This window comes from Rhea americana, unplaced genomic scaffold (genome assembly GCF_003343005.1).
Source record: "Rhea americana isolate MKP2758 unplaced genomic scaffold, rheAme1 scaffold_27, whole genome shotgun sequence".
Lineage (NCBI taxonomy): Eukaryota > Metazoa > Chordata > Aves > Rheiformes > Rheidae > Rhea > Rhea americana.
Genome location: NW_028186390.1, coordinates 1,671,333 through 1,686,709, shown reverse-complemented (window position 1 = coordinate 1,686,709; position 15,377 = coordinate 1,671,333). Strand labels below are relative to the sequence as shown.

At 36.5% G+C, this 15,377-nt stretch overlaps 1 protein-coding gene across 1 annotated transcript in view; it reads right to left on the bottom strand.

The window, feature by feature from the left end:
- The window catches only part of USP24 (ubiquitin specific peptidase 24), a 60,400-nt gene extending 51,216 nt beyond the window's left edge, over positions 1–9,184 (bottom strand). Inside the window, exons 1-8 of the mRNA XM_085308176.1 lie at positions 9,170–9,184; positions 6,987–7,152; positions 5,965–6,032; positions 4,426–4,569; positions 3,659–3,781; positions 2,674–2,709; positions 2,009–2,074; positions 452–517 (exon numbers count right to left, since the gene is read on the bottom strand). Of these exons, the coding sequence (XP_085164302.1) occupies positions 452–517; positions 2,009–2,074; positions 2,674–2,709; positions 3,659–3,781; positions 4,426–4,569; positions 5,965–6,032; positions 6,987–7,152; positions 9,170–9,184 (684 nt within the window). The remainder of the gene's footprint in view (positions 1–451; positions 518–2,008; positions 2,075–2,673; positions 2,710–3,658; positions 3,782–4,425; positions 4,570–5,964; positions 6,033–6,986; positions 7,153–9,169) is intronic.
- Positions 9,185–15,377: the final 6,193 nt, after the last annotated feature.

The following is a 15,377-nucleotide window of genomic DNA, read 5'->3' as shown; positions in this document are numbered from 1 at the left end:
AGAAAGCTTCTTTCCTTGATGTAGTGTTTCACATGGCCTTGCTCAGTTTCAAGAAYTGAGCCTATTGGCTATTAATTGTATCTTGTGAGAAGCTACACACTCTGCCTCACAAAGAGCAAGCTTTGAATTCAGTCCGAAAACAGATGCTGGACATTCATCCAAAACAGGATACTCAAAAGGATTCCTATGCTTTATGCAAAAGGAGTTTGCAAGACTTTTGAGACTAGTCACCAGTTTCATACCACCACAGCTTTAAATCAATTTTCAGTGTGTTTGTTTGTTTGTTTTCAAATTCCTAGAATAAAAAGAACAGGTCCTGTGTGGTCACCTTTCTAATATCACGCTGTATGAGAACACAGAAAGCCCCATCTAAATCTCAGCAAACTACTACAACCACATGTTTCAAGGCTTTGTTATTTGCTGAAAAGCATTCATAATAAAGGCATTTTACCTGTACTACAGAAGAGTTGAGATATTCTGCACAAACTCCGAAYGGCTGAACTAACGCAGAGATTGCCTGAAAGAAATAAAGCAAATTTTTAGGGGGAGATAAAAGGTCTTTCCAGAGCTAGTGATCTACAGCTTAGAAGGCAAATGCAGGTGAACAAATATTATCCATCTCACATCATAATTTTGAGTAACCTGTTACAAATTGATTCTGTTGTGCAACTCCTTGACAACAAGGCATGGTCCAGGAAAGAGGTTTACTCTATGGCATGCACTATGTACCATATATTTTTGCTTGAAAGAAAAAGCGCCTTCTCAGTTTTCACTAGTCTCAGGCCTTTCATCATTCTGTTAAATCTCACAGTCTAATCATGTTTTAGCCACAGAAGTATACAGAAATAAAATGGACATATATTTGGGTTGCTCTCTACAGCACTGATAAGTGTGAATGCGAAACTTAAGTGAGAAGTTATATGGTGAATTTCTTTCCTGAAGCATTAAGCACACGGAAGTATTTGTAAATATGTCAYGTAAGCATCAAGATTTCTTCAGTGCATCATTTTCAAATGATATCTATTTTAAGGATACTAAGAGTTTGAAGACTTTCATTTGCCAATACAGCATACCAAAATTGGCTTCCTCCTCATAAAAGGTAAAGGACTATAAAATTGAGTGTGCATCACTKCAATCAAAGGCCCAAGTTAAGTGATGCTGAACAAAACCTTCCTCCTAAGCAAGAAGTTATTAGTCATCAAGGAAAGTCAAAGTTTCTATTACAGTATCAAGATTTAAATCGAGTTTCCTTATTCTGTTATGCTCATATACGAGCTTCTCTCTCATGAAGTGGAAAACATCAATATACTGTAACAAAAGAAGTTGAATTCCCTCCAAATRGCAGTTCATTGAAAACAAACAGATTAGCGACTGATCCTAAGTGACATGGCTTTACTTTAACCTTCTTGTTCTCCAAAACTTGAAAGAAAATGAAAAGTCTCCTGAATATAGCTTAGGAAGCTAAAAAACAAGATACACTTTGTCATCAAAAATTAGCTTAAAACTCTTAAATTAGTCAGTTAACACAGCTCTTGAAAAGTTCCTTAGGATTAGACACTGTCTGGCTTCCTAAGAATTTTTTTTCCCAAACAATTCCACACTTTTTTCAAAGTGCTATAAATTACTTTGCTTACACCTAAATGCAGCTACAGCTGGAGTAAACAAAAAAATCCCAAGGATATACTGGTGACTATACAGTAACACCATACTTATTTACATCTAACCGGAAGGTTGACTGTCAGCTGTAAAGGTACACTAACTCCTCCTCCTTTCKGTAAAGTCTCTAAAATTCATGTAGAGCTCCTTAGTCACAGCTCCTATGCACAACTCCCAGGCACAACCTCATCTCACTTCTAGTCTAATAGCACTCCTCCAGCTTTCTCTGGGGATATTGCTCTGGTACCAAAGCAAAAGTTAAGAGCACTGTCGAAAGGGACACTACTGACTCTTMACAAAGGATATTACAGAAGTGAAGAAAAATCAGGTGACAGACAGAAGATGAACGTACCCCAAGTTCAATATCTTCTGAATTGAGTTTTGACTGAATTGCTGAAAATCCACCCAATTCTGCAAACTGAAATAAAAAAAAAAAAAGATCAGTATTACATCACTGAACTACAGTATTTCATCTTTTAAATATGCTTTTACATCAAATATTTCATTAAGAGTTCCTGGGCTGCCAGCAAGTATCCTTTACTGTAGAACATCACATTCAACACGACTTTTGTATTTTCATGAGAATTCAGCAGCACACTAGGGAATACAATGCATTATACTTGGRTACTAGTTTGAAAATCAAGCTAGAAATTCTGTCTCTGGTAAAAATGGGTATGGGGAAGAAAGCTAGATCCACATGAAGTGACAGCTGAGTGGCCTGGAATATTTCACTGTGGAACATCACTGCAGTCTAAACTGAGCTCTGGACTTCCTTTACTGCTAGCTATCTCATTAGTGTAAAGGTGATCAAGGGAGAAGGTAGCAATCTCCTGAAAAAACGGATTTGGCAAGGCCCTTTCATTATATGTAGGGAGCATGATTAAAAACAAACTACATCCTGTGACTGTCGCTCTCTGAGGAAAGAGAGGGAAAAAACAAGGGGAGAGAGAAAGGAAAATTATTWTCTCTCAAGAGATTAATTCAAGTAAGAATTCTGCTTAGTATACATTTACCTACCCTGTTTACCAGATCCACCAGCCACCCATGAGGTTCCTGAACAATTAAAACATTAACAARTTAGTAGCTGCAATATCAAGCCTTTGTGCCAAACTTTTGTCTTCTGAAAAGGAGATTTGGATACATGCATTCAGTTCATGAACCCACATCCTAAATGCATGCACTATTACGTCAAAGAAAACAGCAACGTGTTTATAACAACTCCTTTACAACGTGTACAGCTGCAGCTCTGGGAGGTTCTCATTAGCATCATCCTCTTTTGGACTCTGCTTGACATCGCTGACCATGGGCTGTGGCAACAGTACTCGTGGTGGCTGCCAAACCTCAAGCAACTATATTGATAGCACATTAGTGTGAAGCATTACTAAAAAGCCTGTCCCAAAGCAGCAGACACAGAACTTCATTTCTACAGCCACAACTTGTTTCTTGAAGGACAGACCAACAACAGTGAAGTTCCTTTTTAAAACCCACCCATCTGGAACAAATGYGACAAGGCAGTGAAAACCTCAAAAACAGCTCCTTAACAGTGTGTTTAAGCTGAAGATATCCTATCTTACCCTGAGGAATCAGAAAAGCATGAATTCTCCACTAGCGCTATTAACAAAAGTCAGTACAGCCAGGGGATACTTATACACTTGGAGCTATCTTGGTCATTTCATACTCAACAGCAAAACAGATGCAGTCCTCAGATACAACAGATCTACCTGTTATGATCTTTGTGAAATTTTAGATAGAAAATACACCAATTTATAAGTCTAGGAATAGAGAACCGAGACAACAATTTCAGAGAAGAAAATTAATTTCTAAAGTTCAACATACACTCAAGAGCTATTCACTGTAATTCTGGATGACGAATTTAAGCTTTCCTGAGTCACAAATGCTTATTATCCGCCTCCCCCCTCAAAAAAAAGAAAAAAAGAAAAAAACACTTTTCTGAGGCATACATCTGCCCTAAAAATAGGCTTTAGGGCATGGCAACACTTACCTTCTGAAAAGTGGATATGGGTGAGACAGCATGCATGTTCCCTTCCCCAAAGACTTCTGCCCAATTTCTCTGGCATACCTTCATTCGATTCTTGAAGTGATATTCATTATCGGGGTTAAATGCCTTGAAAGAAAGCCCATGGTAATGAAAAGTACGGCTTATGTCACAGTCTCAAAACTTTTAAGGATAATATTCAACTTTTTCACTTGAACATTCCTCTGGTTGACAGTTAAAGTTYTAGCAAAAAGTAAACATTTAACAGATGACCTATTCTCCTGCCTCTCAATTCTTACTGTATAAAGCACTCTGAAGATAAATAATTCTTTATAGACAATATTCAATATCCATGTGATCCAGAAATTCAAGTAAAGGGGAAGATGAACTTAAAGTATCAGGTTTCAAAAATGAACAGGAAGTGACAGATGTGAAATACTTTTAAAAGATCTAGTTCACCCCTTTAAGACCTGGACACTGGATGTTGAATATCTATAGCAAACCAGAACTGCAGATTTTAAGTCTACACATTATGACTTAAATAGTTACAAAAAGCAGCAAAGATGTGAATATTATATGCCAAATACTACATCTACTACGTAAATACTGCATACAAAACCATTGAGTATAATTCATGACAGTTACTTCTAGAAACTTTTACATTTTGAGGATGTTCACTGAAACTAATATACCCTTATCTTCCATATTACTTAACCAGATTTCTGAGTTAAAAATCCTCTTATTACTGGAAACTGCATCAGAGAGACAAATACCATTGTAAGTACACCAAGCAAGCCCACAGGAATAGGATCTTGTTTTACTCTTTCGGCAACCAAGTCTACTAGCAGCATGAGCATGTTGTAGATTCCTTCATGGATTTCAGTCCCCCACTTGTGAACAGCACTGGATGTCAACAGCTGCCAAAAAAATAAAAAAAAAAAGGAAGAAAAAAGAGTAATTATTGAACCTTGAACACAATCACATAAAACAAGAGAAACATCAATCCCAGGAAATGTTTCCTTAGAGTAAAATAATCACTGCCTGGTGTGTTATATTAGATACTTTTCCTGCCCTAACAGTTTAAGAGTTAAATTTATTTCATTGAAGACCACCTTCAATCACAATTTATGACAAATAAGGTGTAGCAACAAAGCAAACTGTTTTCCACTTTCACTAGCTATTAAGACTGTAACTTTTGCAAGGCACAACCAATATGCAACTAACTTGTTTGCAGAATGAGCACACAATTGTTGTATCTTCAAACTGGTGTGTCATAAAGCTGCACTGAATTAGTTTTTTGAGCAGTTTTCTGTTAGCAAACAAAGAAACCAAAGAGAGCGTACTATGGAGAGATGTATTTAATACTGCTTTCACACCTACTGAAATGTGTTCTTTGAACTATATTAGACCAAATTTAAAGAGAACATTAAGTTTCTACCTACAAACATAATTTAGTTATTGCTAGTTGTGCCTGATCTTTAGCAAGTCTTTACAGTTAAAAAGGTTCACATTTCAAATACAATTACTTTTGTACTATTTTAAGAAATAATATATTAGGCTCAATAACTGACTTGTAAACATTTCAGTAAGTCAGCACATTCTAAACTTAGATTTCTACAGACTCTCTTTCTAGAGGACTAATCCACACTATTTAATGTGCAAAAAATACCAAGTGATTTGAAAGCCTCATAYGCGTGGTTGTTACTCTAAGAGCCAAAAGGAACAAGAGATGTTTTTTCTCTTTAAATAGGCTTGTATTTAGAGTTCTTTTTAAAAAGCGCATGCATCTGTTTACACATATTGTCCTACAAGCGAGAAGAAGCCAAAATGGATAGAATAGTGGGAAGCAAGTTGTTTTGGAGGTCTCTGTAATGAAAACTCATAATAACCCAGACAAGAACAACCACAGAGACATGTAAGGCATTAAGCACTGAGGGGAAGGCAAACTCTATAAACAGATGAAAAGAGACATGACAGAACTTAGCAACCTTCCAAAGAAGGAATAAAAAGAAGAGAGTCAAAGGAAATCTGCCATTAACGGCTGTATCTAAGGATCTTTACACCCGCCTTTAGGTTCCAATAACTGGAATAGAACTCTTGATAATAAACAAACAACAAAAAAGTGATTTCCCTGTCTGTGGCAGTTACAGAACTGGGACTTAAGAGTTTGATTAAAAAAATAAAATCTAACAATATACTTCCTGGTTACCACAGTTTCTCAAGCATATATTAGTCTGGAACATAATATAAACTATTCCCACCACAAGCAACTCATATACAAACACTGACTTGATGCACTGTTACCTACTTACCTTTTTAAATGCTTCAGGCATGCATCTGTCCATAAACCTCTTGCAATTCTCATCAGAATCAGAAAGACCTTTACAGAAAGGAAAGGCAGTATATGTTTTAAGATTACTTCAGGGAGCTTGTTTTTAAGTTTTTGAGAACATCAACCAACATCATCATTAAAAGTCCTATTGTCCATGCAAAACTAGCATTAATACTTTTTCAGCTATGGAAGTGCCAGTGAAAATAACTTGCCTTKCATAAATAAGCCATTTCCAAATGTTCCACCTTTTACAACTTGTTCAAGCATGATTAGCACTATAAATATTTCTCCCTTCAAAAATCTATAACTTATACTAACGTCAAATCATTTCTCATGCTTCACACCATCCACCAAAACCAAACCTACATACAACCTTGARAACACAAAACACAGGGGGCTTTGGTTTGCTTTTTTCTTTTTAAACCTAACAACTTCCATTCTTCAAATGGATTATAACCTCCTTTTAGTCTGCCATGAGACATGATGCAAAAGCTACCTTGTAATCATTATCCCAAGAGTGGGCATGATGTCTTCACAATACAGTTAACTCCAGCCAAAGCACTGAATACAGAAAAATCAAATTCTAGTCTAATGCAGTATAAGCATTTTACTAGGAAAAAAACAACCARTTATACAATCTTGGTCCAGTATGAATTTAGATGACTGTCTGTTTTTACTAATAACTTGCACAGCCAAAAGAAAAAAAGCTCTAAGCTCCAATTCAGTTCTGAAAAACAGTAATTCCTACAATCATAAGAACATAAAGAAATATGTGCTCCACTTYTTAGAAAAAGCTTATATAAATAACTTTAGAAAATGAGATTGACAGTCTTTTTACAGCATCAGGTATAGTTCACTGTTAGCCACTTACAGAGACACAACCATTTTACAGTTGTTTACTCAGCACCCCGTGAAATAGATATGAAAGCCGTAACTGCCCACTAAACTGCCAATAAAATCTTCTGAACAGATAATTTTTACATGAGTAGAAATAGAACTTACCTAGTCTTGCTAGGTAGGTGGATGCAATTAGGCACTTGCCTAAAGACTCTTCCCGCTTATACGGTATGGACCAATGATCTGTTAAAACTCTGCTCTCCAATTCATATAARTTGGTCGTTGGAAACTCAATACCTTCACCAGAGCAATTCCCGTTTTCATCATTTTTCTGTGAATAAAGAGATGTTCGAGTCAAGCAATTTTTACCTTTCCTAGACACTTTAAGGGGTTCAGTAGCTTYGGAAAGGAAGGCTATGCCTGTAACAAGCATATCAAATCTTCAACAACCCTGAGGTTGCTTGGGCTTTTCAAAGTAAAATTTGATAATTCAATTTCAATTGAAGGGATTACATACCTTTATATATTTCCTGTAGGTGATAACTACTATGTTTACATGACTAACTGCAAACTAATCACCTATTTAAATGGCAAATCCTTTTCCTTAACATAACAGATCCTAGAATCAAGTGATAACCGCTTCTAGTCCTTGTGGGACTGTAGAGAGCATAAATTCTCATCCTCACAGAACTCTGCATATTAATCCTCTGTTCAGCAGTTGCTGTAAAGCATGGAACAGTTTATTTTGAGAGACACCGATTTGATCATCCTCTCATCCCATCACATTAAGGAAAAAAAAACCCACAAAACTAATCCAGCACATCAGGGTGTTTTTCTTACTAGCTAMTTGTCCAAAGAAAAATTTAAATCTTAAATATAGTTGACAAGCGGACTACAATTGTCCTTCTTCTGCAGTCAAAATGAGTTTCTGGAAAGTATTCTGGGAGGCAGACATGGAAAAAAGGAAGCAGAAGCAGTTCAGCTTTACCAATTTCCTTGTTAGTGCCACTGAACATCAGCTATTTCTGTGCACAGACAGAACACAAAATTAGCCCCACATTTTTTATTAAGTGCCATATGAGGCAACTGTTTCACTAGTGCCACATGAAAAAGAAGACTGGGTAGACAAGTCATCTATTTCTTTAATTTCTTTAATGTCGCACAGAGGCTAGCTGCCCCATGCATAAAGAGTTCATGTGTCCTAGTTTTTCTCTGCCTTCTTAACAGGCAGAAGTTAAGCAGGATAAAGGGCAGGCTGTTTGGATCAGAACTGGCAGAAATTGGGAGCAACTGTCAGAGAAACAAGAAAACAGAAGTGCACCGATAGCAGCAATATCCCCTAAGGAGAGAAGCCAGAACACGCAAGCAAGAAGGACAAGCAGGAAGCACATTCAAGTGCGATAAAAAAACCTGTGTCGGGAAAGTGAGTGGAACAASTACAAAGGAATAAACCAAGAGAAATCAAATAAATTCAAGAAGAAATTGTATGCAAAGAATAATATCAATCCACGCAGAGAAGTGTGCTTCTGGTTTTTTCACTGCACTTGCCATTTGAAAAATTAGAGCTGTTTATTAAAAAAGTAAACACTTCATCTTCACTTTTCTAATGATTCAAAAATATTAAGTCAAAAACATCAATTGTATAGGGTCTACCCTATAAAACTCACTGGGGCAGGTGACCACAGCACGCAGCATCTGCTTTTAATAATCTGTTCCAAACATCAGCATTAATATTTATAGAAGTGTGGTGGAAAATAGTATTCAGAAATGAAAACATGTCATTGTTTGGAAAACAATGTGCCACCCTCCCACAACCCTCTGCTAATCACTTAGTCCCAAGTTTGTCATTATCAAAAGCTGTACTTCCCTAAAGAAACCTAGATATCAACTTCCAAAGCTGAATTTGTACAATCCAGTACCATGCACACAATTCTAGCATCATCTATGTCCAGTAAATCACATCTTGTCAGCTTTTGAAGAAGTGACGTTTGAAGGTTTAAGTTAATTTAATACTGCTGAAAGACACTGAAAGTATTTAAAAGCAAAGGTTGTCTAGGAAATAACCTGTTGCAGTGATAAAGCAAGCAACAATTAAGTATAGGACTTCTGTAGAAAACACCTATCCAGAATACAAATCCATTTCTTGTACACTGGACCCCCCCCACACACACACTTTATAAATACTTCATACAGAAAGTCTTCATGGTAACAGTATAGGATACAATAATTAGTCTGAAAAACAAAGACYGGGTGCAATATAAACATCTAACAGCTAGGACCTGGAATTCAGTTCAGCCTAGACTAACAGCAAATGAATGTGACATTTCAACAAGTTTATACTACCTGACCCACAGTTCCTCCATCCCTTAGGGAAAGGTGTCCATGTTAAATAAAAATATCCGTTATTAACACTAGTCTTTGAGGCGTTCAGTCTAATAGCAGTGCAGAGGTTCAACTGTCGCTGAAAAACGTCAGCTCTTGGTCTGYCTCCCCAACTACATTTAAGGATAGTTGAGCTTTGTTCACTTCATTCTTTTAAGTGATTTGAAGAGTCAGGACTACTAAGGAAATTCATAAAGAGATACTGAAGTAATGCATCTTCTTAACTGTATTCATGGCTCCTCCAAATAAGTGTATTATCATTACAGTCATGCTAAGGATACCAGCAGCTTATTGCTGGAGTAAGTCTACCAACAACATAAGGAAAAGAAGGTCTTTTATGCAAAAAAAAAAATAACAGCAGGTGTGGTACTGGAAATATTACTGTAATAACACAAGCAACTATTTTCAATGAAGGAGCACATCTTTGGCAAATTCTATTAATTAGAGAAGACAAGTCATTCTTGCATGTCATTTTTTCTGCTACTAAATCCCTGCCAATAAAGTTCAATTATGCAGTAATTCTAGAATGCATGATGACACTCAGCTTTACAACTACTGTTAARCCTGCACCAGTTTCCAATAAATGCCCGAATAGTTTAAAGTCAAACTCAAAATTTGCTTCAAGCCATTAATTTAATACCCYGTATTTCTCAAAGATTACTGCCCTTCTCAGATATATTATCACACATTCAGTCATTTCTTACAAGGTATCCAGTATGAATAACAGTCTCTCCAAAAGCACACGGCTGCTCTTTCATAATTATAGTGTCTTTCAGCAGAGAGAAAAAAAAAAAMCACCTGTTCACTATTCAATTTAAATTGATCTGTGTACTGCTCTTTGAAGTGAGGGATTTATTAGCAGCAGTTGTATTAACAAAGTATTCTGTAACAAGGTWCAGTGTCAGCTCTTACATAATTTAGGTTGGCTCTCCAATCAACAAATGCTGCAGGCCTTATTTGCTCTGTTGACATTCACAAATACAACACCTCACCCAAACGCAATACCTCACAGCTCTGAACAGGTAATCACTATCTACACCTCAAGACTGCGGGGCTAAACTGTCACTACAGAATCTACTGGCATCAGTTCAGGCTGTAATAAAAGCTTTTAAAGAAACAATATGCTATACAAGAAAGTATGGAGTGCACAAAGCCATGTTAGTCTCCTCAAAACTGTTTTTTCTGGGTCTTATTTTGGGGGATTAAATATTTTTTGATATAGAACCTTTTTTTCCCCTCACCTCAAACAGATGACTTAAGAACAGTGTCTCCCAGTTGTTGCTTACSCTTGATCACCTAAATCAAGACTATGAAATTCTGTCCAAACAAACTTAATACTGGACTGGCACCTGGCAKGTCAACGATTTGCAGGGATGTTCTCTGACAACAGAACAGTAAARGCAAGAAATTGGTCCTTTTAATCAACAAGTCATCCAAAGATAGATTTAAAATCATCAAGAACTACTTTCTGGGACAGGAAATCAYGGTACACACCAAACATCCTGTGATGTTCTCCCTCCTGCAGCTCAAGGCTTAAGACCAAAAAGTATTTCATAGAATCGGTAAGGTTGGAAGGGACCTCTGGAGATCACCTAGTCCAACCTCCCAGCCCAGCAGGGTCACCTAGAGCATGGTAGACAGGGTTGCATCCAGGCGGGCCTTGAAGATCTCCAGAGAAGGAGACTCCACAACCTCTCTGGGCAACCTGTTCCAGKGCTCCGTCACTCTCACRGGGAAGAAATTCCCCCTCACGGTCAGRCGGRACTTCCTRTGCTTCAAYTTCTGCCCGTTGCCTCTTGGCCTGTCACACRGGRCAACTGAAAAGAGTTTGGCCCCGTCCCCTTGACAYCCTCCCTTCAGATACTATTTGCCAGTAAACCTTTAACACCTTTTCCCATACCTTCYGTTGTGTAGTAAGAGGTACAACAGCCCTGAAAACACCTTGACCCAGTCTAAGGGGGCTACTTGATTCCTTCTTTCAAYTTATTTTCAATGTGTAAAACTGTGGTTATGTCTGTACACATACATACAAGCACTCAAGAATAATACTCTCACTTAAAATGTCTCAAGTGATGACGTCCAATGGCATTCTCTCCAATAGGAACTAGTACCTTCCAGAGTTCTTTATAAATGTGAATGAATAAAAATTATTAAACATCTGATTAAGAATGTGTTGCCTAAATCTATASTACAAAACTTGCCATGGAAGATCAACAAAGAACAAAGATTAGCCCTCATATAATAAGTGAAACATAAATTAACTTTACTTGGTCACAAGCTGGCAGATCAAAACTTCAAAATGTATTCCCTTCATGTTCAGCTACTTGATCCACCAATTTGCATTTAACTAGAGCCACTGACACCTATGATACTTGTTACTTTACATAAAATAACAAGTAGTTTAAGAAAGTATTTTGACACTAACTAGTAGTCTCAATATCAATTACAATTAAATTACAAATTAAATTTGCTAATTTGATTTTAATAGAAGACTACCAACACAATTTAGTATCACCAGAGCTAGGTTTCATATGCCATCCTGAATCCAATATAACTTACAAAACAGAACCAGAAAGTCCAGTTTCTCTCAGTATGCAAAAGGATCATCAGCACTTTTAAGACACCAGCAGCTCAAGCAGTTCCCTCTACCCTCATGCTTCTCCCCAGTGTTTTTTTTTTTTTTTTTCCACAAAATGACCATCATTTTACAGACAAGAAAAGTGTTTTTGACGTTTCACTATGTTGTTTTCTTAATACATACCTACAAATGAAACCAAATTTAACTGCTCTGGAAACAAGCAACGCAAAAAAGCTTAKTCAGTATTAGAAGCCAAAAATTCTAGGCCCACCTTTCAGTTCTGCTACAAAYGTACTATGCAATAACACGGAAGTAATTTTTCAATGTTTCACTTTCCCCAGCTGTGAAGTACCAATAATAATACTTCCCTCTGTCATAGCATGTTGATGTATGATTCACTTGTGTTTGCAAAGTACTGCAAGATGCTCAAATGGAGGCAATATAGAAGCAATACCTCAAATATCCATAAAAACAGAAGGAGCATTTCTCTACTCCGATCTACTGTCAGACGTCCATCAACTTGTGAGAAAAGTGATCCTGAAGTCAGGACTTGACAGTCTCTCTTGTCTTYATCTGTCAGACTGCTGACTAAAGCTGCTTTTACTTTTATGCCTGGATGCTTATTCTATTTTTTCTTTTAATTAACTCTTAAAAGCAGGATATTCCATTTCCTAGAATTGATTCATAGGGGATAAAGCTCTTCAGATAAACCAAAGCCACTGCTTTGCACTTATACACTTGAAAACACTAAGCAGGAGGTAGATAGTGTTTAAAAAATGCAAGTTTTCATATATGTAACCTACTTGTTTTTATAAACTAGTATTCCAAGAGCTTTAAGAACTTTAAGACTATGCAAGCAGCAGATCTGGGAACAAAATTGAGGAGTATTTTCCAGTTACCTGTTCCCATCATTAGACCAAACATACTTAATCCACATTGCTGTGAGCAAGCTTAGTATCCCTTCACAAATAGGACAGTACTAGTAAGCCCCAGAAAACGATGTTACATACACAATTTATACATTATGATTCTTACGTGGCTGGAACATGGTATTATATTATGAATATGTAAAATCTACTTCTATATAGGCCACTTAGCAAGAAGAAAACCTACCATGATTTCCTAAGAGTTTTAGTGAGGAGCAGCCGCTTACTTTCCAGTTTCTTCCAATTACTATAGTAAACAGATACAGCATCTTGCTCTTACATTTTCATCAACACGAAAACATCTATTTGCAAAAATTCAGTATACAGCAATAGAAAGCAATACTTTTTGTTATTTATGTTCCATTAACAGAAATTAAGCTTGTTTGGGAGGTATTTGGACTTTTTTTTTTTTTTTTTTTAAACATAGGAGTTAAGCCCTTTAGTTCAAGCTTTTGCCAGGCAATCTAAATTTGGTTAAATTTTACTAGACAAGCAAATAGTCTTGTCCTAAGAAAAAAGATATTTTATCTTGTTATATGAAGGAATGATACCAACCTATCACTATTTTTTTTTTTAAAAAAACAGACTTTGTCTAATTAATGCTAATTTGGATTCTCTCTATAGAAAATTCTGAATTACTCAGTGAAAGTTTTCATAGGAAGTTTTAGACTCCGACTTTAACTGAGTATTATGAGTGCCTTAGCAAGCATGCACAATTAGACTAAACATTTCTTAATAGGTGTAATGGATTTTAATAAATCAATCACAAAAAACATGGTTTCTTCTCCCCCAGTTCTCAACTCAAGTGTTGTGTAAGACTTGGAATAAGGCAAAATATAAGCTTGGAAAAAGAAAATATTTTCAGCAAAGCTAGAAATTAACTAGAATTTCCTAATAATACTGCAGGTACTGGTATCCTCATTTTCCAAGGTGACAGTGCAATGTTAGCACGCAGTATTCCCCAATGCACTTCACGCGTTACTCGGAGATAAATACAATGGTAAGCACTACAACAGAAAGAACAATGGCTCTGTAAAAATCATTTTTAATTAAAAAGACTTGTATAACTTAAAAAGAGGAAGTTCTTAGCCCCCTTACGCTATTACCATAGTACTCAGTGGAATCAGAGCCAGCCAGATTTTTAACAAGCACATTTGGAAACATACTTTCAAATTTGATAACTAGTTGTAGGTCAGGGAAAGGTCATGGAAAACATTGTTAGGAATGCCATTCATAAAAAAAAGCTAGGAAAACAGACTTTATCTTCCACGCACTTTCAGTATCATCTCTGGATATAATTAAAAGACTCATTCCATAAGCATAACTACAAACATCCAGCCCAGACACTGAGTCGATACCATTGTTCCTCTTAACCCTTAAATTTTCCTAAGCTTTTTTCTGTGCTTATTTCCAAAGAACTCAATATAATTTTTCATGGTATCAGGTAAAAATTGTGCTTTAATGTAATAAAGCAATGAATCACAATTTTAAGCTCTAAAATGCTATTGTCCCTTGCCAAATCATCAGGTGTTAAAAGAGAAGTGCCGCAGGAACACTAGATAAAGCATTATTATAACATTTTAGTGATCAAAACTTAAGTWTTGGAAGGGAGAACTAATTCAATAATATAGCTAAACATTTACTCACATTTTTATTCTTTAGGCGCATATAGAGGTACACCACAACAGAAATGTCCACGGAAAAGTGTCCAAAAGAAAATAGTTTGAATTAGTGGYATCATTAGCTAATTGTGATCAACTTACATTAACAATCTTTAAACGTCTGTCAGGTCTGCTCTGCTGGGCATCAGAACAAGAGTAATCTAAACTCTTGTGTTGTAGTGAGCAGGAAGATCAAGTGGCAAGAAGCATTCAGAGTACATTTGGCTTTTTTTAGTTTAGCCCATCAAGCATAACTGAAACATACATACCAAAGCCTATTCCTATGGCAGCACAAATACGTGTTTTTTTCAAATTAAGAGCTTTACAAAAGAAATAGGCACTTCCTTTCCATCTTTGCCTTCTTCTTACAAAGAGCTACTGTTCCTTAATCCAAAAAGCAATCCAAATGATTTGCTGGAATTAACTTCTAACACTGGTTAATTTGTTTTTATTCTCATTCTTCCTCAGTATTTCACTTCCTTATTAAACAGCTGCCACAGAATAGCACTTTAAACCGGGAAGACGACCAGAAAAAGCCTCCAGAGAACATTATAGCAAAGACACTTCCTGCCCAGCTGAGAAGTTTGCTATACAGAAGTTATCTCCCACCTCCACTGACCCCACAGACATTCACAACCTTCACTGTTGAACTAGTAATTTAAAAATGCTAGTCTCAATCTGAAGATCATTTTAACAATTGTACTACATGATAATGGCTTTATAAATCATTTGAAACAAAGCTCGTATTTAAAATTAATCAACAGCATCTGTCAGTATTATCTCCCATTCGCCTATCTTCACATAGCATCTCTGCATCTTCTACGAAGAGTGATAAACAGGTCATTTTTCTTTCAAAATACAAGAAAGCATTCATGCACCCTGAATCAAGAAAGAGGTGCTATACCAGGGCCACTAATTTTTGAACACAACAATGTCAAAAACCAGCAGTGCTAAAATACTAGTTTCACTTGACACTCTGATGGCATCTAGCCAGGGACTCAATGCCAGA